We start from the raw sequence: 23794 nt of genomic DNA on the forward strand, positions 1-23794 counted from the left end.
GTACAAAAACATTTCAACAACAACTAAGTCCCATGACGAGGACACGGTGCTTAATATACGAAAGAAAAGTACTGTACTTGACGTTTAAATGCGGTGGTATGGCGCGTAGAAAAATAAAACCGTTCAAATGAGTGTCGTCCGACGGTCCTCAGGTAACTGTGCCAAATTTGTCACGTTGTTATTCTTGGACATTCATTTATTGAGAAGATAATATGTTTTTGAAATCTTCTATCCCTGCAAAAGCACTCGGCTATGTAGACGTGGTACACGGGGCAGAAGTCAAGTTACTTCGGTCTGGATTAGACGCCAAAGTGAAGTTCTGGGCAAAGTTCACATATCAAATGTACTTAGGCTTGAACTCTTGTCAAGTGCAGTATACTTTAACCTCTAGGTCGCAAACTGTAACTTCTTTGTCGGACCAACTCCTCTGGCATGTTATCCGTCTATTTGGCCAATTTCTGCTTTTTCCATTGAACTGTGGAGCCTGGTAGAGGCTAGTATACTCGAACACACACTAGGCAGGATAGGATTCCAGACAACGTGCCTGCATGAATGCGTATGGGAAATAAGGAAAAGTCTTTTTTGGCGACTTGTCAAATATGTCACAAATTGAGATTTGGGCAATCATTTGTAGCCTACATGATCTAACAGGCTGTACTTAGCCTAGGGTCGTTGGTGCGTAGTTTGTTGTTGCCCACCTCACTGTGTTTTTCTCTCAATTTGTCAACTGTGGAACACAAACATGGCGATTGTACTGATAGCAGATGGGCTTGTTTTTCATCTACACCGTGTATGTCGAACTTGGTTATAACATCGCTTTTACAGAGTACCTTTACATAAGCACGTCTATAAGTGGAGGAGATCTTCTAATTTTCTTAACCACCGTCGGCACGAGAGAAAAAATAATCAGAAATTCGTGGGATTTTTTTTTATCACCGAGCTGGAAGACATGAAAAATGTTTCGGGCCATGTTTGTCCAATTTCCTGGCTGTGTATCTTTGGTTGGGTTTGTGTGGGAGTGTGTTAGAATAACAGATTACAAGGTCGGTAAACCTGTTAGGTAAGGTTATGGTTAATGTATAACTTCTGAAGGCATCCAGGCTGACGAAAACGTTTCATCCTCTTATATAATTTGCCAATATATCCTCGGAATGAAAACGTTGATATGATATAAGTTTTATACATTTTCAAAATTGCCCATTAAACATCACTAATTTTTTGTTCTATGCATTGAAAATTTCAGCTCTTGAGTACGGCTTAAAAAAAATTGGGTGTGGACCAACATGGCGTCGTTCTATCTGGCTGTTCTGTTGATCGCGCTCACTCCCTGTGGACTGGACGCGGTGGAGGACAACGCCCGATTTGACTGTTACCCCGATGACGGCGCCACACAGCCGTTGTGTGAAGCTAGGGGCTGCGCGTGGGAGGAGACCCAAAACGCCAAGGCACCGAAATGCTTCTATTGGTATGTATTCAGCATTTAGGATATTGCAACTTTTCGAAGATGTCCTCTGTTTGATACCACTTAGCTTGGACGTACATCCGTTTATCTCCTGCTGAATGTAGTCCCAGAGCCTCTTTTGAAGCCGTAGGGGTAGTGGGTTGTTATCTACTGTGTCTAAGGCACGGTATTGGAAGACGGAGCCCATCCCTCTCCTTCCACCACCTTTTACCTCCCCAACCGAAGGACACATTGCATTTTGATTGACGAAGGGAGTCCCAGACTATAGTTACTGTTGCGAAACATGTATATTATGAACTGTCAGACAATAGTATTTCTCGTTCAAATATCTTTCAACTTTGTTACACAGATTCTATTCTTAGAATGACTTTTCATACTTGTAACTAGGGCACCCTATGGATATCGGATGGACGGCAACATCAGAGACACGGCCCTCGGGAGTAGTGTCACCCTCCGCCGCCTGAACACGCCTGCTCGGTACGTTAACTCCGCTGATGTGGACCCCGTAACTCTGGATGTGGAAATGCATACAGCCAAGCGGCTGAGAATCAAGGTACGTTTATTTTGCATTAACTGCATTCCACAGAAGAGACATCGACGTCCCGTTGGGTATCCCCATATTTGTCTGTTAAGCTATGATATCTATACATCTTCATGATATAGCGTAGATTTTATCTCCAAGCAGATATTGGTAGGCAAAATCGCTACCTTTTCCTAGCTGCCCGCTTCTTTTGAAACTTCCTCCCTGCAACGATAACACCTCCAAATCTGCTTGAAGATATTGTAGATTGCGTTTCTGGTATCCAGCGTGGAGTAGAAATACATGTTTGGAAACGCGGAGTGCGCACATAATCCGAGTTATGGACGGAGATAAGTTTGACTTATCGATAATATAAATGCATTAATGTTCGGAGTGGTTTTATGTTCCAGTTTTCGCGGTGAACACTTTACCGCGAACTTAAAACCACTGCGAACATCTCTACATTTATATTATCAATAAGACAAACACGTTTTCAAAGTCAAAGTTTTGCCCGCCTAAAATGGCGACGTTTGTGGACAGTTCTCGCTCTTGCCACAGTTCTAGTTCCATGAATGTCTGATGTCTGTCCAGGACATGATCTGAACACTACGTGGCACGGTGCAGCATGTAGTATTCTGACTTATCTACATGTATAAATAATGTGCATGACAATATGTACGGTCGGAAGAGACCATAGGAAATTATGATCAGGACGTGTATAGCGCCCTTGTCGAATAGGTGTGAGGCCGTCTACATTATGTGACGTAAGCGCAACTATCGTTTCAAACGCGAAATTAAATCCACGCGAACTCAAATGCATTAACAGTATTTTCCTTTCTGTGCAGTTCTACGACGGCAACAATCAGAGGTTCGAAGTGCGGGACAAGATGCCCCACATCCCCGCGGCAACGGGAAAAGCGCCCTCTCAGGAGTACGACGTGAGCTTCAGGCAATCCGGGCCCACATCGGCCTTTGCCCTCCGTGTCACCAGAACGGCGACAGGAGCCGCGCTGTAAGTAACTGAATCTAGAATCATTGAGAATGGAGTGTGGGAATGTGTGTAAGTAACAAGAAAGACTGAGAACGGATCCAGAGTTCGGAAGCGTTCATGTTCACATTAATATAGGCTGTATGTTATTAATTTTATATTGTTTTCATGTACTCCAGCTACCTACTGATCTTATGCTAGGTAATGGAGTGAATAAAGTATCCAAGTATCCACGGTCCGGCCGCGTTTTTCTTTACGAACGTAGCACGATCGCAAATTGATGAAGGGCATTCTTGGATCGTGCAAGGCTCAGCAGACTTACGGAGGGCGCTGCGTTAGATTCTTGTTTGAGGTTGGTTCTGTTACAGCCTGCTTGGAAATTTTACATCAAAATTAATCGTACGACTGCCTATGTGAAGGCACTAGAGAGCATCTATTGTTTCAACATCTGCACTGTGACAACGAGAAAGTTGTGGGTGTTGAAACTCCTTGTTATAGTCCACGGGATTTCAAAGGTATCGCCCTCCTCCCTTGTTTGAAGCACAAAACTCCCTGCGTCATGTAAAGGGTGACTTGCATGCTTGAAGGATCATAGTAGATATAAAACTGCAACAGCGGAATTACTACGACACAATTACAAAAACGTTAGCATACCGCAGACCTTCTTCTATTCAAAAATTCTAAGGAGAATTTGCCAGCCGGGCTGCCCATATGATATCAAAATATGCCCTCTGGCTCATGAACTAGCCTGACTTAATCGCGCTTCTAGCGGCCGGCCCGACGGCTACCGGAGGGATTCATTAACCTCTGCCAGCGAGAGATTGTGTAAATGCATGGTAAGTTCATTAACTATTATAGTAAAATTGTTACTATGTAATTCCTATATCGTCACTAATTAAAGCATGAACATGTTTTACGTTTGCCTGCTCCAGGTGGGACACGTCAGTTGGCGGGCTCACGTTCTCAGACCAGTTCCTGCAGATCTCCACCAAGCTGCCGTCCTCGTACGTGTACGGCTTCGGGGAGCACGAGCGGGACAACTACCGCCACAACATGGACTGGCGCACGTGGGGCATGTTCACAAGGGACGAGGCACCTGGACCGGTACGGACTTTACTTTCAGTTTTTACATGCTTTCCACAAATATCATTGATTACGCAATCTTACATATTTATCTATGTAGTTGAAGTCGTCAGAGACCACAAAACAGAAGTCATGGCATTCCTGCATAGTTTCTTCAGATTGGTAAATCATTGGTAAACGACATTCATGATAAGCAACTAAGATTTAGTATGTATTCACCTGTGGGCGCTTCGGTGATCGTCTGACACCCTTCTCGGGGTAATACTAAGTGGTTCTACCTCGCGCTGCAGCTAGGTGTCGCTGCTGCAGTGTGAAGAATGCGGTTCCATCCAAACGAGGGTGGATGCAAACTCAGTAGTGACAGATAAATAATGTATCATCGACTGATTGGCTGCTATGTGCCCATACTATCCACTGATCAGCTGGCTGAAACAGCCATATGATACACCTTACTTCTATTTTTAGGGAGGAAATGTTAAAGAAAGAAGTATAATATGTTGATTAAAATCATCACTGTTTTCTAGCCTTCATACGGTGTAAACAAAAACCTGTACGGCATGCATCCGTTCTACCTGTGCGTGGAGGATGACGGGAAGGCTCATGGCGTCCTGCTGCTCAACTCCAATGCCATGGGTAAAGTGACGTAATGTCCCTTACGTCACAGCGTACGTCACAGCTTGGCGAGCTATTACCACACAAAAATCTTGAGCAATCCGGCATATTCTTACTTAGACTCGTACTGATTCTTCATTATTATTGAGTATTCTTTTTTATCAGTACACGTATACGGATATTTTGGGCTATTCACGGCATTTATAATCACAATCAAAATTGAGAGCGAGAGGAAGTAAGAGAGGGACCAGGGACAGAGAGAGAGACGAATGGGGTGATGAGACAGACAGGCAGACAGACAAACAGACAGGGAATGATAGAGACAGGCAGGTAAACAGAATATTCGGACGTTTTGGGTTACTAGTATTTGGGGTATTCATAATCACAATCCAAATTGAGAGAGAGACAGACAGACAGGCAGACAGACAGTCAGACAGACAGACAGACAGAATACAGAAACAAACAAGGAGTGAGGAAATAGAGAGAGAGAGTGAGAGACAGACAGATATAATATTCATCTCTTGTATCCTACCCGGTACAGAGGTAGTCCTCCAGCCCACCCCCGCCATGACGTTCCGTACTATCGGCGGTGTTCTGGACTTCTACATGTTCCTGGGGGACGGACCTGAGGACGTGGTGCGGCAGTACACAGAGGTAAACTGCGGGCTCTCTTCTGAATTCTGTCCATTCCAACAATCTTACATTTTAGATACATAGTCCGTTCCCCAAGCTCCGCTATATCGGCCAGCTTGGGGAGCGGACGAAAGCTAAAAAGGCTAGCTGGTACTCGGGTTACATTTTTACGTCTACAACAGCAAAAAATACGTATTTACAGGGCCTTCAATAAGGGTTAAGACGTGAGGGGTAGGACAGGTTTACCACCAGTATTGCTTCAGTGGGAAAGCTTCCGAGTTGCACTCTAAAGATGCATACAATGTGGATATGTGTATACAACATATCGTTTCTTGTTGATGCTGTTGACGTGTAAAAAGGTTTTGACGATATTCCAGTTCGTCGGGCGCCCGTTCATGCCGCCGTACTGGGGCCTGGGCTTCCAGCTGTGCAAGTGGGGCTACGGCAGCCTGGACGTCGTGAAAGACGTCGTCAAGGAGATGCAGGACTTCAACATTCCACACGTAAGTCGTATGTTTGTGGTAACGCTCAATATTAAACTAGAAATGATGTGTTCAAAAATTCGTATTTTCCAAGAACTATCATGGTGTGGAACTCTATGCCAGCAAGTACAGTAGGGACATTATCACTAGATAGCTATATTCCGTAAAATAATGTTGCCTTTGACCTGTATATTTATCAGTCTTTTAATATGGCACCTGTACATGTATAAGATGATATTTGGCAGCTAAATTCATGGTTTAAACGTGTCGATTGATTGTACTTTGGTCTATAATTCAGTTTTTAACTGCAACGAAACAATAAAGTCATCTTTAATCTTGAATCGAATCTTAAAAACAAAGGAAGGATTAATGGTAACTTTGATCTTTGTCGAATAAAAATACTCTTTATACACAACCAATTGATTTATTCAACCGACGTTTTGATGACCATCTGTCACCTTCTTCAGGGCAATTCTGACTGGTTCACATTGCACTGCAGCATAGGTGTCGCTGCTTGTAGATGAGATGAAGGTGGCAGATGGTCACCGAAACGTTGGTTGAATAAATCCCCTGACTGTGTACAAAGAGTCCTCCTATTCAATGATTTAACAACCCGATAAAACTATTCACGGATTTGATCCTCGCCATGCAGGACGTGCAGTACGGTGATATCGACTACATGGAGCGCCAGATGGACTTCACCATAGATCCCGTCAACTACCAGGGCCTGCCGGAGTTCGTGGACCAGATCAGACGGGACGGCATGCGTTACGTCATCATTCTGGTAATCTCAGATCATTGTCTACCCATCTCCTTAAGTTCTTTCTTGTCGTATTTGTCTAGTAGATCTCCACGAGTTCCGTAGAGAACTTCATAACCCGACTACTCACTGATATTGCAAACACAAGATATATGTGATAGTCGCGGCACAATCACGACCAGGAGGCGACTGACCCCTGATCTGATGATGGGATTTGTTATAAAATGGAAGTGGATAAAAGGAATCCGGAGGATCACTAATTTCTGTGATCTGAAAAGAAATGGTACCTCCCCGATCATCTATTTAACATGCTTGGTCGAAGATGACTGAAGATATGTCCTTTTCAATTATTCATTCTTTATGCAATCTTCCTGCAGCAAGCCAAAGTACAAATATTCTTTTTTGCAACATGCCAGAATCCTTTGATTTCCTATTCTATCGCATGTGTAGGATCCGGCCATCACGACCAACGAGACCGCGCCCTACCCTCCCTACACTAACGGCACGGAGCTGGACTTGTGGATCAAGAACGGAGACGACATGTCACAACCGCTCATAGGGAAGGTAAGGACGAAATCATCATGACACAGGAAAATGCTAGTCCCATACAAATCTTCAACTGCATGCGGTTTGTATAAGAAGTGAATTAGGCCAGTTTTCTTCTTACTTATAATGGGTATAAGTGCTATTGCATTTTTTGTTCATTACAAGATCTGAGAGCCGTTGAGTAAGAAAAGTATATTGGAACATTGGGATGACGGTGTCGGGTGTTATATACATGTACTAAGTAGATACCATCCCCGAAGAAGTTTGTATCATGTTATTGCGAACACGCCTTGATCACCGTATCTTGGTCTCAATATAGAGACAGGTGTTTATATTATTGATTAAACACGACATTGAATTAGTTTTGTCTGTGGAAGTTTATCTGATCATGTCTTCCCCGGTCACCCGTTTGTGTATGTTTTCCACCTTCAGGTGTGGCCGTACTACCCAGGTGTTACGGTTGATCCGGATGCTGAGTGGGACTATAAGGTCGAGGTAAGGTTGTATGATGCACCTTGCCAAATATTGCAAGTTACAGCTTTTAAAAGACCGTGACCCTAAATGAAATTTCATATTCAAATTTTGAGATATCATGAAACCATTTTACGTTACGTTCTTGCCGCCTAATGCCGCTTTACTTACTGTGACAGCAACACGTGTAGCTGTATATTTGTCTACAATACACACGCAATAATTTTAATTCACGCAAAAATCTCAAACATATTAAATCGAGGAATCTAGTTTAAGTAGACATACTAAGACCATGCATGACAACGTGCTTTTTCCTCCCACAGAACTACAACGCCTACTCCGTGTTCCCCGACTATTTCCACGCCGATATCGACCGCTGGTGGGGAAACTTCATCAAAGACTTCTACAACACTCTCAAGTTTGATGGGCTCTGGATCGTGCGTATACAAATATTCAAGAATATGCTTCGTGACTTCTTGACGTTGACTTTTCTGTCGAAAGCCTCATTAGAGAAGCAAAGAAGAAAACTATGATGCTATGTAACTATTATACTAGTACAGCTGTACGTCCTTTTTCATCAACTTGGTTACTGAAATAAGTAAACGTGCTTCCCTTTATATTTCTTAGCATACACTAATTAACAAGACATTTTCGTTCAACTTCATGAAGTTTTCTCATGCCTTACAACATCTGCCACACATGCCTATACACGTTGTAACGAATAGTCAGTCACGTTGTTCCACTACTTGACTAGGCAGTAGTGACCCCTACCGGATTTAGCTTGTACTATACGTCACCAATGTTGTGGTTTGTTGCACCTAGGACATGAATGAGCCAACCAATTTTGTTCACGGATCGGTGAACGGCTGCTCCGACAACAAATGGGACAACCCGCCGTACCTGCCAAGTACGTCAGATAGTCCCTTTGATTACTTCTTTCCTTTATTTTCGTGTAATGTGAACTTTGTTGTGTCTGCTGCAAATTCTTGATTGGGAAAAAAGTTACAAATAGTAACACTTCATACAGATCGTACTGTCCTATTGATGTATTGCAATGATATTTAGTACATGTATGTGAGTAGGCCTTGGGACGATAAAGTTGTCGACTATTGGCCTCCTGGCGACTTCCCTTGATACTGCAGATATTTTCTCCGGACACCGCATGGTCTTGATTTTTTGTGGCAGACAGCTGTTGGTATCAGGAACAAGCTGTGTAGTTGTGTAGTTGTTGCTTGTTCCTTTACAAAAAGCTTTTATACTGGTGACCCTCTGTGTCTTCAGATACACTGAGACTAAAATGATATAGTTCTTTTGTCAATTTGCAGAGATCCTGGGCCCTAACATATACTCCAAGACCCTCTGTATGAACTCCGAGCACGGCGGAACGAAACACTACAACACGCACAGTCTGTACGGCTGGAGCCAGGCGGAGCCCACACAAAAGTAAGGAAATATAGATGTCTTTAAAACTCAAATTGCAGCAGGACCCATTTTACTCCAGTTCCGAAAGACGGGTGCAGCCAAACCGAGATGTCCTGACCCAGGATTGAACCTGGGTCTCCGGGTTGGGCTATAGGGACATCCCGGTATTAGTACGGTATTGGCATGATGGTAGAAATAGCACAGTGTAAAAGAGAGCCTATGTGTGCCTTGATATGAGAGAGATGAAGAGGGGAGATTGTTAGAAAGATTATATTGTTGTGTTTCCTTTTTCCTTGTGCAGGGCCCTGCGGGAAGTGACCGGAAAACGTGGAATCGTGTTCGGCCGCTCCACCTTCCCCAGCGCCGGCCACTTCGAGGGCCACTGGCTCGGCGACAACACGGCCAAGTGGGACCATCTACACAAGTCCATTATAGGTATGTGGGACCATCTACACAAGTCCATTATAGGTACCAATGGTTATCTGTTAAAAACGTGTAACAGATTTAGATGTGACATAATTATAAGGACCAATCGCCAACACAAGCGTAAATTAAGGCCAACTTCACCACATCGATATTCTGAATTCATATATTCAATAACTTTCTTTCGTGTCCAAACATGCAAAACAGCCATTTACTTTATGATAAAGATCCGTCCATATTAGTTAATGAGAAGAAATTTTATGAATAATGTGACAGAAATAAGTAACGACCATTCTTGCACTTCTCTAGGAATGCTGGGCTTTGGCCTTTTCGGAATGCCCTATGTGAGTGACTTTGTTTTTACTATTCAACAGCATTTAATGCTACATATGATGTAAAACCATTATTCACGATTCATCATACCATAGTGTAATTTAGAACTAAAAGTTGGTCAATCTTGCAAGAGGAAGAACTGTGCTCAGTCATATTATAGATTTATCTCAGTTACTAATTATTGGCAAAAGTCGTCATTCACCAACCAAGTTATAAATCAATCTGTAAGTATATGTAATGCGCAACATCATTACGTTTTCCTAACTGCCTGCTTCGGCTACAAACTGCCCACCAAAATCGCCTACCTATCGCCTGCTTTGAGCCGCTGTTTTCATTTCTAGGTTGGCGCGGATATTTGTGGGTTCTGGGACGACTCGACCCCTGACCTCTGCCAGCGCTGGATGCTGCTGGGCGCGTACTATCCCTTCAGCCGCAACCACAACTGGGAAGGAGGCTCGGTAAGTCCCACAGCCGCCATCTTGATTCTCACCACCGTTCTCGTTCCCAGGTCGGCGCGGACATTTGCGGGTTCTTTTTCGACTCCCAGCCGGACCTATGTCAGCGATGGATGCAGTTAGGGGCGTACTATCCTTTTAGCAGGAATCACAACTGGGTTCTGGGGGCGGTAAGTGGTGAGAAACGGACACGCAGTAGCAACCAAGTTGTTGCCTCCTTGTACGGAGGGTTTGTTTTCAGTGTGTCTGTTTGTTATGTTGGTGTGTGTCTGTAGTTATCTATATACACGTGCTGTCAGCGGGACGATGGTATCACCGCAAAGGCCAGCCTTGTGTAAATGACAGGAGGTATCAGACATGACAGGTCACGGGATCAATGGAAGAGTCTACTAATACACGGGGAGGCATTCTTCGGAGGCATGAGATCTTCAAATTCTTGTGAATAGAAGCTTCCCGCAAGACATTACGTCATGGGCCTCACCCACAATGCATCAGGACAAAAACGTATCAACCTGATTTTTTCTGTTATGCATCTTGTGTTTTTAACGTATGTTTCACTGTGCTCTTGTTTTATAAGCATTTTGCTTTTTGTTCCATCCTCAATGAATGAATGAATGTGAATGAAATAAGATACAGTCAAACCTGTATTAGCGGTCACCTTTGCATAGCGGCCACCTGCCCATAGTGGTCACTTTTTGTCGGTCCCTTGGATTTTTCCCATTGACATAAGCATTAAGAATTAGGCTATAGCGGCCACCTGTCCAACGCGGTCGCGGCCAGACGATTTTCGGTCCCGCGAGTACTGTAACACTGCCGATAACGGTCACGGCTCGCCGGTAGAAGCCGCATCGCCACCGCACGCCGGGTTCAAAATCTTCATTTTTTCACGCAGTTATCAAATTTATGCGGCCTCAACTGGATAGGATCATAATAAAGAAAACCAGAATGTTTTATCTTTGTTAGAAAATCCATGGTTTGACGCGAAGTCAAGTATAGTTTTCTTCACATGGCTTGCGTCTGTACATCGTGGTAAAATTGACAATTTCTGTGCATTTCGACTGGACAAATATTACGGCAGCCTTTTGGAAAATACAACCCACACATGTACCTGATGCGGTAAGTTCGTGAAATGTTTGAATGCCGCCCCAATGTCCGTTTTCACCGGGAATTCATTCAAATTGTGCTCAAAACGTGTTTCGCGCAATTTTCAAAATGGCGCTGATACAACCTACAAACTGGATAGGTAGCAGCATAAAGGTCAACGGAAGACACCACTGTTACGGAGGTATAATATACTAAATTTATTTTGCTGCAAAGTATCACTGAGGATAATTACTAAACCAAAAGCTTCAAAATGAATGTGGATAATACTACTATGATGTAAAATTTGGGCTGTTGCAATTTTCTGAAAAGACAAAAAGCCCTCAAAAGAGCGAACTTCTTCTGAGTACCCTATTAGCATAATGGTAGATGCTGATCAACACAAGCCACAACAAGAGACTGAGGAAAATTGTCGCCACGATTTAATGTTCGAAAACGGTCGAAAACGAACAGTAAGTGACAACTGAGCAACATGTATTTTGTTCTTAACTAACTAGGAGTAAAAGAACAACAATCGAACTTCTAAAATGTGCCTTACCTGTTTACATGTGTACTGTACGGTGAATAAATGTATCTCAGTGGGTACTGAAAACATGTGTCACTCGTGGTCAATTAATCAACATTTTCTCCATAGCGGCCACCTGTTCTTAGCGGCCAGTTTTGGCCAGTCCCTTGAGTGACCGCTATAGACAGGTTTGACTGTAGACGACTATTAATATTTTCTGTAAGCTTAACTTAGACCGTCATCCTTTCCCTTTCTACTCTCCACAGCCGCAACACCCGACCCACTGGGACGGCGCCATAGCCGACGCGGCCCGCGACTCCCTGCAGACGCGCTACACCTTCCTGCCGTACCTCTACACGCTCTTCTACCAGGCACACACCCGGGGGTCAACGGTCGTGCGGTCACTCATGCACGAGTAAGTTGGGCTAGCAAGGCTTGGTTTAGTTTAGTGTTAAAACTTTGTTCCAACACAAATTTAAAAAAAAAACTTTTGAAAAAGCTGACTGCGTGAGAAGGGGCAGGGATGCAGAGAAGTAGAAGTTTAGAAACTTGTACTTGTCGACCACGGTAGTGACGAACCGGAAATCATTCTATGCCGGTGTAGTCTTCTTCAGAATTGAAGAGACCAAACAACTAGGTCACATGACTTTACGGACACGTGACGTCATCCATTGGTCCATGACACGTGACGTCAGCAGCAGCGTCAGCATGTCGATACGACCTGCCGTCTATGTTGAGTGACGGTTAGTTTATTTGCTCCAACCTGGGCGGTCTGTCTTCATGCATTCCACTTAAGATAAAAACTTATATCATGGAGGCGACTTCAAAGTAGCGCTTTCCACCCTCTCTTCCTAGGTGATTGCCTTCATTTTCATAACGATGGACGGTATTTTTCAGGTTCATTGAGGACAAACACACCTGGTCAATTGACAGACAGTTCCTGTGGGGACCCGCCCTTCTCATCTCACCTGTATTGGATCAGGTATGAGTCTGTTTATGATGTTGCCTCTTGTTTTATTTTCCAAGGGCAATCAACCCTGCCTATATTGCCCTTTGCGTCATTAGCAAATAGGTTTTCTTTGCAGTTCACGTTGCATTGTTGCAGTGCATGTTAATTTATCTATTTTTGTTCTGCTCGTTTGCTTGTTTTTGTTTTGTTTGTTTGAAGTTTGCTCCGTTTGATCCAGGCTTGTCAATGCTGTTAAGACCATTACACTCACAACGCTAGCGCTACAGTACTCGCGCGTAATATTTCATAAACACACACACACACACTCGATACACACACACACACACACACACACACACACACACACACACACACACACAAACACACAAACACACTCACACATACATACACAAGCACACACGCACACACACACGCACACACACACACACTCACACAGACACAGACACAGACACAGGCAGAGGCAGATGGATAAAAAGGCCTTTAAGTATCTTGTAGCAAGTACATTTGTATCCTTTTGATTTTCCTTCACACTTTTGACAGTCCTGGTCATTGTCATAATTTTGTATCCCACTAGGGGGCGATGGATGTCACCGCTTACTTTCCCAAGGCGAGGTGGTACGACTACTACTCTGTAAGTTGTTTGCTGTTATCTTTTATTTCCCACCTTTTACAGTGGTCCGATGTGTAAATATATGTTCATGGCAAAGACTAAGTAGTAATGCTTTGCCGTTACGTTGTAAAGGTTGTTACTTTTTACCTACAATATATCAATGGAAGAGGTTCGCGAATGGAGTCGCGAGAAAGACTGCGATCATATTTTGGGTAGAGTGATAATATGGTTGTCACCTAGCCAATCACATTGCAGTTGTTGAGAACTTAGCAGATAATCATCATCATCATGGCATATCCTCTTCACAGACTCGGGGCACATATCAAGTTTGAAGTCAAATACATACGTACTATCTACTGTATTAGGTCATGTCAATGTAGAAATGTTTCAGGTTCCATCAACTTCGCAGATGAAGACTAGAAAACTTTTACACTTTGCTTTCTCCTTAGGTGAACTCTGAGCGTCAGGGCCGGGAGGTGGCCGATGCCGGGCAGGGCAGGAGTCTGTCTCTGCCGTGTGACATGGACTGTATCCCCGTACATATCCGGGGTGGGCACGTCATACCTACACAGGGACACGCCAACACTACTGTGTACAGGTAAGTGTGACATGGACTGTATCCCCGTACATATCCGGGGTGGACACGTCATACCTACACAGGGACACGCCAACACTACTGTGTACAGGTAAGTGTGACATGGACTGTATCCCCGTACATATACGGGGTGGGCACGTCATACCTACACAGGGACACGCCAACACTGCTGTCTACAGGTAAGTGTGACATGGACTGTATCCCCGTACATATCCGGGGTGGGCACGTCATACCTACACAGGGACACGCCAACACTACTGTCTACAGGTAAGTGTGACATGGACTGTATCCCCGTACATATCCGGGGTGGGCACGTCATACCTACACAGGGACACGCCAACACTGCTGTCTACAGGTAAGTGTGACATGGACTGTATCCCTGTACATATCCGGGGTGGGCACGTCATACCTACACAGGGACACGCCAACACTACTGTGTACAGGTTCGGGAATTTAACTATTATTTGGTATCATCCAACTCAAGAGGGCCTAAGATTAGTAGTTTTATCAGATTGGTAGTTCAATGATTGCAATGCCTTGATTTTCATGCGGACCGTTTCGTCATCCTGTCTGCTGATTTCCTAAGGGCGTAACGTCGATGTTAGTTCAATTTTTTTTGGTTGTGGAATAAGATCCTTGTACTCACTATCATACATGAACGTTTTTCAAACTTACCTACTCGTTCCCATCATACTGATAATGAAGAATAAAAGCAATGGACCTCTGCTCTTCTCTATTTGCACAGCCGAAGGAAGCCGCTAGGTCTGATCGTGGCTCTGGACGAGGCAGGGGAGGCTTCTGGTAGTCTGTTCTGGGACGATGGAGAGGATATAGGTATTTCATGTTTGTCAAGTATTGTTTTTATTTTCGTATTTTTGTAATCTGAGTTATGATGCTTGACATGCGCAAAGTAATGTTACATATGTTGCTGGGTTATCATGCCTGACTTACTCAATGATGTCTAAGGTTACTTTTTAATGGAAAAAATTGAAAAGTCTACAGTTCTATGGCAAAACATCTCCACATTTTAACTAACCTGATATAAGCTTAAGACAAATGTATGTGTTTATTTGTTTGTTTGTTTGTTTGTTTGTTTGTTTAGATATTTTACTATTGTTCACACAGACACTGTCGGCAGCAACAGTTACAGAATGATTACCTTCAGTGTGGCGGCGGTAAGTCTGACTATAGAGTTCACATGTATTAGAACTTATGATAGACACAGACGCCCTTAAGATTTTTTGTTCTGACTTTCTTCAAAACAAAAGAAATCACATGACTTCAGCAATTAGTGATAAGTACATGTACTGTTAAAAATTCTCTTGGCATTTCAAGTGTTCATTCAAGTTGTGTCTTCATGAACTGCTAGTAGTACTGAGTTACTAAATATGCATCTAAGTTGCAGTTAAATCTGTAAAATGAAATTCGTCGCGATCGTCTTTAATGAATTTCAGTTTTAACTACATGTTTTAGTCTTCCTGGGCAGCAAGAGGGTGGTGCCTTCGGAGATTTAAAGCACAAAGCTGATATTCTGACGACCTTAACGACATTGCGATGTTTTACAGACTACCCTTGACATCACGGTTGCACGAGACGGCTACACGCCTGACCCCGAACTGCACTATGAGACCATCCAGGTGTTCGGATCTCCCGCCATGCCCACTGACGTCACGGTGAACGGACAGAATGCCATGGACAACATCGTCAAGAAGACTGCGGACAAGGTGGGGGAACTTAGCCGGGCCGATGCCTTCTTTAAAAGAAATGCCCTCATATACAATGTTGTATGCCCCAATTTGGAAAAGAATTTGTAAAAAAAAAATGTTTAAAGAAATAAAATGATATCACAACAACCCACAAATATCAATAATGCGCTGCCGTAGAATGTCAACAGAAAAGAACCTACAAGTATGAACACCTTTGATCCGTTGGACGCCACGTAGTTTGTATTCCCCTTCTATTTCATATCTAAACAGGTACCTACATGAAATTATGAGTCTTACCTCAGTTTGACTAAACGTATAATAAGAAAGACCGTTCAATCAAATGCTTTCTTTTTTATCCTTATCATCCCGCGGACGCCAGGTCGTCTGACACTGGTCTTCTCCACATCGTTTAGGCCACGAGTTTTTGGAGTCGAGTCGGGGCTGTGTGTAAGGAGCTTTGGGCTGCTCAAGTGGAGTTTTCTTACTAGAAAAAGCTACTTGAGTGGCCTAGGGTTCTACTTGCACAGTCCTGCGTCGACTCCAAGTCGAATCAGAAACACGTGTGTAAACCAAGCCTTATGGTCTTTCTCTTGTTTCACACGAATGTCATTGTTTCTTCTAGGTCTGGCACCTGGAAGGCCTGTCCCTCTCCATGGCAGAGGACCACAAGATCACGTGGACTCTCCCCGACAACAACGCCTCCGGTGCCGAGGTCTCCCGTGCCCGCCCGGTGGCCCTCCTCCTCGCCGCCATGGCTGTGGTTCTGGCCAATGTCAACGGCCATATCTTCACGTAGAGTTCATGCCATGTTCCGTACCTTTGTTAAAGATTTTGCGTTTACTTGTGTATTTTTTTTGGTTTAAGCTTCATTTGATTTACATCAACGGCTTTATAGTAGTTTTTTTTTCTGTTTCAAATTGAAACGTCCCCCCCCCCCCAAAAAAAGATATAATTATAAGCCATATCATTGAATGATTGATTTACTTCTACCACTTGGACAACGAACATCCTCGAACTTCGATTGTGGTTGAAGTCTGTCAGCCTGAAAACGGTTTGTAGCCGTGTCAATCTGATCGTAAAGGAAGTTGCTGATTAAATCTTCCTTTCAATGTCTATGACTATCTGCTCGGATCTGCTCAAACCCTCGTCGTTAAGCACCTCAAAAGGAAAGCTTGTAGCTTTTAAACTACAATGTACTTTTATATCATGATGCACGTTATTTCATTACATTCGTTACCTGGACTACGTGTGGACAATATTGTGTTTAACGAATAAAGAATGACTTCCGCTCATTCATAATGTTTTTTTGTGCTTAATATTTGGGATCCAATAGGAATAAGAGACTCTCGTTTTCGCCCAACTCACGCATGTTCCCGCCAGATTGACTGATCGTGCTCTGGTGAGAGCAGATTTGGCAGTGCAAGCGGAGTTTTGCAAGTGGTCACATGACAGTTTAGATTTAAACGGAACTAAATGCTTCTGCAGCTAATGACATTTTCTGGAACGTTGGTCTCTCTAATCTGTCGACGTACGTTTAATTTTACAATATTAGCCTTCGTGATCAACTTAATTCTCTCTCAACTATGATAAACGTTAACACGTCATCATTCCCAGGTGCGCATTGTTTCTCACCTGCGTGTCGCACACCTGTGGTTGCCATGTGTTCTTCACGGCAGACACGAACTTTCCCAGCGCCATGCTGCACGGGCTCCTTTGTCTTGCATGTCTGTGCGAGTTTTCCCTCACAAAGAGTTGCAAATTTGCCGGACACAAGCATGGAAAGCAGTCTGCCGGCGAATAGACGAGAGAAGCCGGGCGGGGATTATGTGAAGCGGCCGCTGAACGCCTTCATGGTGTGGTCCCGTGTCCGGAGAGCGAAGCTGCGGGAGGAAATGCCGGACCTGCGGAACACAGGTATGGTGCGGTACGGCACGGTGGGCTGGGCACACCCTCCGTGTGTCTGCCTTGTGGCGGTGTGCTGAGTGCAATAAGGAGCCTCGTGGCTTTAAACATTGATCCTAACGTTACCAAGAGCTATAACCTAATTAATCTTACCAACAAGACGCAGCTGAAAATCTGAAAGAATAGGGAATTCTCTACCCTGATACCACAGGATTTTTCGCTTATTGCACTTGAAGAAAAACCACTACAATTACATCTTGATGTCTTGATGTAACAGTCAAACTTTAAATACTTGTGTTAAGTAAACAATACCTTGCAGATACTTAAACCATTTGAACATTGATCCTAACGCTACCAAGAGCTATAACCTAATTGATCTTACCAACGCCGTGACACACAGCTGAAAATTTTAAGTAATAGGGAATTCTCTACCCGAATACAGCGAACTTTTCCCATTGTTTAACTTGAGGAGAGAACTACTACTATTACTACTATCTTGTTGTGACAGCCAAACTCCATAACTTGCTTAAATAATGAATGAGTGAGGGAGGGATTTATTTGCGTGTCCTTACTCATATTGGTTAAATGCAGTAGTTATACTATCAAAGACTAAAGATAGGATATTATCACCTATAGTGTTGGTACGTGTATAAGCCCATTCGTAATTCCGACTACGCATGTGCAGTGTTAAAGGTCTCGACATTGTCTAGATTTGCATAACAACGTCCAGACGGGGTTTGTTTACGTCTCAGGGGCCTTCACATTTGACACTGCACATGCGTAGTCGGAATTACGAATGGGCAAACCAGGTAAGCATAAAAGTCTATGCTACCATTAAAGCTACAGAATGCATGCATGTTATAACTAAAGAAAGAACTTTAAAGGTACCACATCCATTTACTACTTTGAATGCATTACCAACTGACCCCACCTGTATCGTCTCCGCAGAGATCAGCCGCCGGCTGGGTGCAGAGTGGCGTGAGATGTCCGCGGAGCAGAAGCTGCCGCACGTCCAGCGGTCCCGTCAGCTGCGGATAGAACACTTCGACATGTACCCCAACTACAGGTCAGGCTGCTTTTAATCTTTATTTTTGTCATCTTTCAATCAACGTCGCGTAAATCACATGAAAGTGTTCTCCTGATTGATTTAAACAAAACAGAGAGAGTGCCATACGAATAACACACTAACAACACGAATGGATTGAATATAAACATTGACTGTACATTCCTTAAAGAAACAGTTTATAGATATGTCCTGTCTTCCATACTGATGTTACCTCATGTCGACTGTCCTTTCTCTATCTGTAGGTTCCATGCTGATGTTTTATACTGGCCCCTCTGTTCTGTAGGTTATGTCCTCTCAGCTTTGTAGGTTCTGTCCTCTCGCTATCTGTAGGTTCTATACTGATATTTTTTCCTGTCTTCTCTGTTCTGGAGGTTCTGTCCTATCTATCTGTAGCTTCTACTAATATTTTCATCTGTTTTCTCTGTTCTGTAGGTATCGGCCGAAGCGAAAGGTGAAGCCCGGCTCTGTGACCGGTCCCCGTCCCGTGGCGGACATCCTGCAGGCGTCCCGGTCCCGGGCGCCGCCGCCGCCGCCTCAGAGCTCCGTGGGGCTGGGGTACAGGCCCGTGCCGCCCGCCCATCCTTCCCCGCCGGGACCGCCTAACGCCTGCGTGTCCAGGGTCTCCGGCATCCCGGTCCCGTCGGCGCTGTTCTGTAACTTTCCCTACGGTTACACCCGTCCCAGCCAACAGGTCTTCACGTCTACCACCTGCACCACTACTCGCGTGTGTCCCACCCACAACAAACCTACAATGTACCCCTATGCCTACTCCCCCCATCCCCACCCCTACCCCTACACCTACCACCGACCCCTCACCCTCACCCTGCCCTCTGCCTCGGCAACCCTGCACTACATCCCGACGTCACTTCCGGAAGTGGATCCGGACACCCTGACGTCACTTCCTGGATCTACACGACAACGCTCGGCGTCATTTCCTGCGACAACCCCGACCCCACAGTTTCTGACGTCGGTCTCGCCGCATTCCCCGACAGAACGGTCCATCATTGCAGTCCCACAGTACAGCCTGCCTCCAATGACGTCACTGATGCACCGTCCAACAATAGGCAACGAGGCGTCTGGCTGTAGCCCGTGCGTCAGCGCTCCTAGCGATCAGGTGCTGAAGTGCCATCCACTGCAGCCGCTGGCATCTTCTGAACACAGTCCCTCGGCACAGCTCCTCTGCACGGAAACCGATGACGACAGCGACACAGAGAGCTGTTCCTCGCCGGAGGAGCAAGGCGGGAGTTGCCGTGACAACCGTCTGCAGAACCTGCGGAGCTGCACCGGGCTGTTCTGGGCGACACCATTGGCGGCCGGCGGGGGTCGCGCCAAGGAGAAAGTCATCGTTGAGTCGGTACAAGCCATCGAACCTGTCTCCATCGCTGGGATGGAGGAACCACGTGTCAGTCCGGGCAGTCGCAACCAGTTCAGATTTGAGTGGAACTGATGTTTAAGAGATTTTGAATTATTTAACAGTTGCGTTATTTAGTTGTCCTGGTTTGGTTTTTCTTGTAAAGCGTAATGAATCAGAGATTCAGAAGTGCCAACTGTTCGGTACAAAAGTAATGCCCAGCCAAACACCAAAGAGGACTTTAAAGAGAAAGCTTTCTATTGAACAACATTGTTTGTTATATGAACATCGAAAGATATTCTGAGAAACGCATCAGATATTAGCTTTTATGCTAACCATTTGAAGAATGGTATCATATCGTTAGAATGTATCAGTATCAGAGAGAAACAATAAAGATACATATGAAACTCTATGATTCACTTTGTGAACATATCTTTGAGTTTCTTTGTTTTGATACGTTAGTTCTACCTTTTAATTCTTGTAGCTTTATTGTTTATCATCGACAGCGATCCAATAGAACTCTTGAATCGCCGATGAGGTGATAGTGTACAAATATACTGATTGTTTCGACTTCTGTGACGTTTTTTCAACAACACGTCATTTCACCATTTGCGTCGTTTATTAACCGCGCTCCATGCGGACTTCCCAAGTAATGCATGCTCCCATTGTGATTTTATTCCATATGGCGTTTACAAGTCCTCCTGTCGTCATCAGCTGGCAGCTGTCTTAAATGTACCGTATAATCTTTCAATAATACATCAAGGGCTAATTATACACGCCAAGAAAGGTAAAAACCTACACCGATTCCCGTGGCGGCTGTTTATGATGATACACCTCATTAGGGTGTAAATACTCCACCAAGTTTCCCGCCCGCCCTGCGTCTCGCCCGGCGACGTCTGTAGTGTATTTTCCAGATGTACCCAAAGTTCAGCTTCTGGAGAAAATTCTATAGATAGTCAAAGAAAATCAAAATACTGCAGTGATACATGTATATATAGGTACAGACACACATATGACACTATGGTTATTTCAGTATAAAAGCGGAACTAGAGAAATGTATCTTCAATATTCTAAGAAAATCAACACGATCTTACGCTATATCAGAATATCACCCACCTAACACTGAGAAACAAACTTAGTCATACATATTGTATCAGTACAGTACGAAGGCAGAACAGTTTCCTACACACAACGTGCCAGTTTACTTTCTGTCTAGTCCCTACCAGAGTCCCATGCTGTTGGAAAAATAGCAGAAATGTGCAATATTGTCAGAGACGTTAGCCTGTCACAGAGTTACCATTTCCAACCGACCCCGGTCAAATGAACTGTTCCCCAGTGCAAGCTCAGTTCCCTTACCGAACATCCCTATTTGGCCGATTTCTACAACTTTCTCAACTTGACGGGAGGCCTGGTAGAGAACAAAACATTACCATGAGTCCCCTGCTGGGGCTAAAGAGACGACCCTGATGACAGAGCCAACTGGACATGTCCGTAATGTGTCCACTTTAGTCCAGACCACGACCGGACACCGGGCTCATGTGGCACCGGTGGTCACTGCCTCGGGCCATCGTGTGTGGAACTTTCAAGCGAGACGACAGCATCTGTGACGTGCACAATGCAAAAGTTACTCAAACAACTGTGTAGATTTTGTAAACGATCTGGCATTTCAGGTAACATGCACTGCCATTCGCAAAGAACTGGGTATAGCAACACATTCAACACTATATAATCAGCTTAAAAATTAGTGACTTAAGATAGTGGATGCTACCTAAAACGTCTGACCGTTTACACAATCTATCCAGCTGTTTGAGTAGCGTTCGTATTGTGTATCGTACTACTACCTGGATGCCTAACCTTCATCGCTATGTCTGTGCCGCGGTTTTGTCGTATTTAAGTTCACTTTTTCACTTTCATCGTCTTCAACTTACACCAAAGCTTTGTTACGCATGTCTTATTTATTCTCCAATCAGATATTGGGAGGTTACGATTTCCTAGCAGCCCGTTTCTGTTAAGGATTCAATTTGTGACAAAAAGGGGTGGTTAGGAAAACCTAACGATTTTGCCTACCAACATCTGCTTGGAAATTAGACGTTTTCTTTGAATATCTATTCTATTCTTTTCTATTGTATGATATATCGATGTGCGTTATAGCAAGTACCAAAGATATAGATAGGTGCGACAATGTTCTCTCTGTGTCAATGAAATAACTGCAAGTGCACAGTTTGAAAAGTGGAATGTTTTGTGTTGTAGTTTCTCTGCATTTTCCAGTCAACTCTCACACTGTCTCTTTTTTTGTCACAAGAGTTTCTAAAATTCTGGCATTTTCTTGTTTCATGTCCTGTTACTGCACTGCTGTATATAGATACCTTCATGTTAGAATCTATCATCACTACTTAATATCGATTTTGCAAAGATCTAGCATTCATCATTGCCTGGTTTGTATTTGTGTGAATCACCGCTTTGTTATCTCATTTCCTGACCTGACTAAGTATGTTGTATTTGTGATGTATCTGTTTATGAGAGCAGACAGCGCGCGTGAACGTTTTCAGTCATATGCTCCTAGCTCAGTTTTACCGTATTATTTCCATCCCGGATCCCAGCAATATTACACAGTGTCAGCGTGTATGTGTTTTTCCGTGGTGCCCTCAGTAACATCGTAGATGCTTTTTTACAACAGAGTAGTGATCCCTGGAAGGTATTGCTCACACTACGCTAGAAAAAACGGGTTAAAGACTATTTCTGACTTCAGTTTTCTCGCATTACATTCCTATCCCTACACCATAACCCTATCTTCACATGTGTGATTCTTTCTGCCGTTACATCCCATTACCCGCCACTAGAAGCTGCGACCTCGCTGCGACCGCTGGGCGACCAAATATTTGACAGATCGCTCAGCGAATTTTATATGAGGAAGATTTTTTACGTTTTGTTGTATTTTGTTGCCATTAAGATCATTATTTTACATATTGCATCATATTGCAAAATGATATCAAGGGTCACCCAAAGCCAGTTTTGGGCGCTGGACGGTCTCTCAGTGATCGCCGTTTAGAAAGTGGGGCCTTATTTCCTGATGTTCTGAGCTAGCCTCCAACAGGCCCTCCTGCGGGCGTATGGATCGTATAATTCGGTAGAAACAGGAATAATTAGCCAGTAGAGTCAGTCCACGATGAAGATCACATTTCGCCGGCGTAAGGGAGCCTGCAAATGAAACCCTGGCAGATATTCTCCCTGTAGCCGGCATAGTTAGGCTGGTAGAGACTAGTTCAGAGCCACATGACTGATGCATGTGTTCTGTGGAGCGGAACTGTTGGCGGGGTTGTGGCGGATGATGCGCCGTAAAGTGAAGCCTGCCGGAGGCGGTGCGCAGCGTGCCGACATTACCCCGCCGCGCCAAATCAAACCTTAAGCCGTCCCTTCTACACACTGATCACTTAGTTAATGGGCTCGCCGCGAATGATCGGATCGAAGCTTTAGTCATAAAACGTGATGTGCGCTGTTTGTGTCACCTTTAAAGGTCGGGGGTTCGATTCCCAGACTCCGGGGGCTTCTATTTATCGCCTGGCGAATGAAAAGTTTTACCGAAATCTGCACCGTTGACTGTTTCTGAAATCTTTCTCACAAATTGCCCATGGCGTTAAGTGTGGGGATATATAGTTCTCATCCGCAAGTCGGATTGAGAGTATCCTACGTCCTTAGGAACATGTACCGGGGACATTTTCCCTTCTGTGCACAGCAAACTGGTTTGTTCTAGTACACTTCTCATCAATGAACGTACTATTACACACATGACATTTCTGC

The 23794-nt window shown here is 44.2% G+C and overlaps 2 protein-coding genes across 3 annotated transcripts; both read left to right on the plus strand.

Annotated features, from left to right (window-relative positions):
* The first annotated feature begins 1257 nt into the window (after positions 1-1257).
* Positions 1258-16976, plus strand: LOC136436272 (maltase-glucoamylase-like). 2 transcript variants are annotated; one of them, XM_066430103.1, is made up of 24 exons: positions 1258-1465; positions 1850-2015; positions 2828-2994; positions 3903-4074; positions 4578-4686; positions 5207-5319; positions 5676-5801; positions 6433-6564; positions 6991-7104; positions 7519-7581; positions 7881-7994; positions 8380-8464; positions 8883-9000; positions 9281-9414; positions 9712-9746; positions 10077-10193; positions 12063-12211; positions 12694-12778; positions 13341-13397; positions 13826-13974; positions 14717-14805; positions 15097-15146; positions 15537-15695; positions 16300-16976. In XM_066430103.1, the coding sequence occupies exons 1-24, from the start codon at positions 1284-1286 to the stop codon at positions 16471-16473; spliced, it is 2859 nt and encodes a 952-aa protein (XP_066286200.1). In that variant the 5' UTR covers positions 1258-1283; the 3' UTR covers positions 16474-16976. The 2 variants fall into 2 exon arrangements, with proteins under 2 accessions (XP_066286200.1, XP_066286201.1); XM_066430104.1 differs by lacking the exon at positions 10077-10193 and adding an exon at positions 10244-10360.
* A 341-nt stretch (positions 16977-17317) lies between these two features.
* Positions 17318-20408, plus strand: LOC136436273 (transcription factor SOX-1-like). The gene is made up of 3 exons (XM_066430105.1): positions 17318-17591; positions 18528-18645; positions 19078-20408. The coding sequence occupies exons 1-3, from the start codon at positions 17336-17338 to the stop codon at positions 20090-20092; spliced, it is 1389 nt and encodes a 462-aa protein (XP_066286202.1). The 5' UTR covers positions 17318-17335; the 3' UTR covers positions 20093-20408.
* The last annotated feature ends 3386 nt before the right edge of the window (positions 20409-23794 follow it).

The sequence above is a fragment of the Branchiostoma lanceolatum genome, chromosome 6, assembly GCF_035083965.1.
Source record: "Branchiostoma lanceolatum isolate klBraLanc5 chromosome 6, klBraLanc5.hap2, whole genome shotgun sequence".
Taxonomy (NCBI): domain Eukaryota; kingdom Metazoa; phylum Chordata; class Leptocardii; order Amphioxiformes; family Branchiostomatidae; genus Branchiostoma; species Branchiostoma lanceolatum.

Bases quoted from the DNA above. Each gene is read 5' to 3' on its own strand.
- LOC136436273 (XM_066430105.1), top strand. From the start codon at position 17,336: ATGTGTTCTTCACGGCAGACACGAACTTTCCCAGCGCCATGCTGCACG. The intron at 17,592-18,527 runs GTATGGTGCGGT...TCGTCTCCGCAG, and splicing joins GCCGGACCTGCGGAACACAG to AGATCAGCCGCCGGCTGGGT. The intron at 18,646-19,077 runs GTCAGGCTGCTT...TCTGTTCTGTAG, and splicing joins GACATGTACCCCAACTACAG to GTATCGGCCGAAGCGAAAGG.
- LOC136436272 (XM_066430103.1), top strand. From the start codon at position 1,284: ATGGCGTCGTTCTATCTGGCTGTTCTGTTGATCGCGCTCACTCCCTGT. The intron at 1,466-1,849 runs GTATGTATTCAG...ACTTGTAACTAG, and splicing joins GCACCGAAATGCTTCTATTG to GGCACCCTATGGATATCGGA. The intron at 2,995-3,902 runs GTAAGTAACTGA...TGCCTGCTCCAG, and splicing joins ACGGCGACAGGAGCCGCGCT to GTGGGACACGTCAGTTGGCG.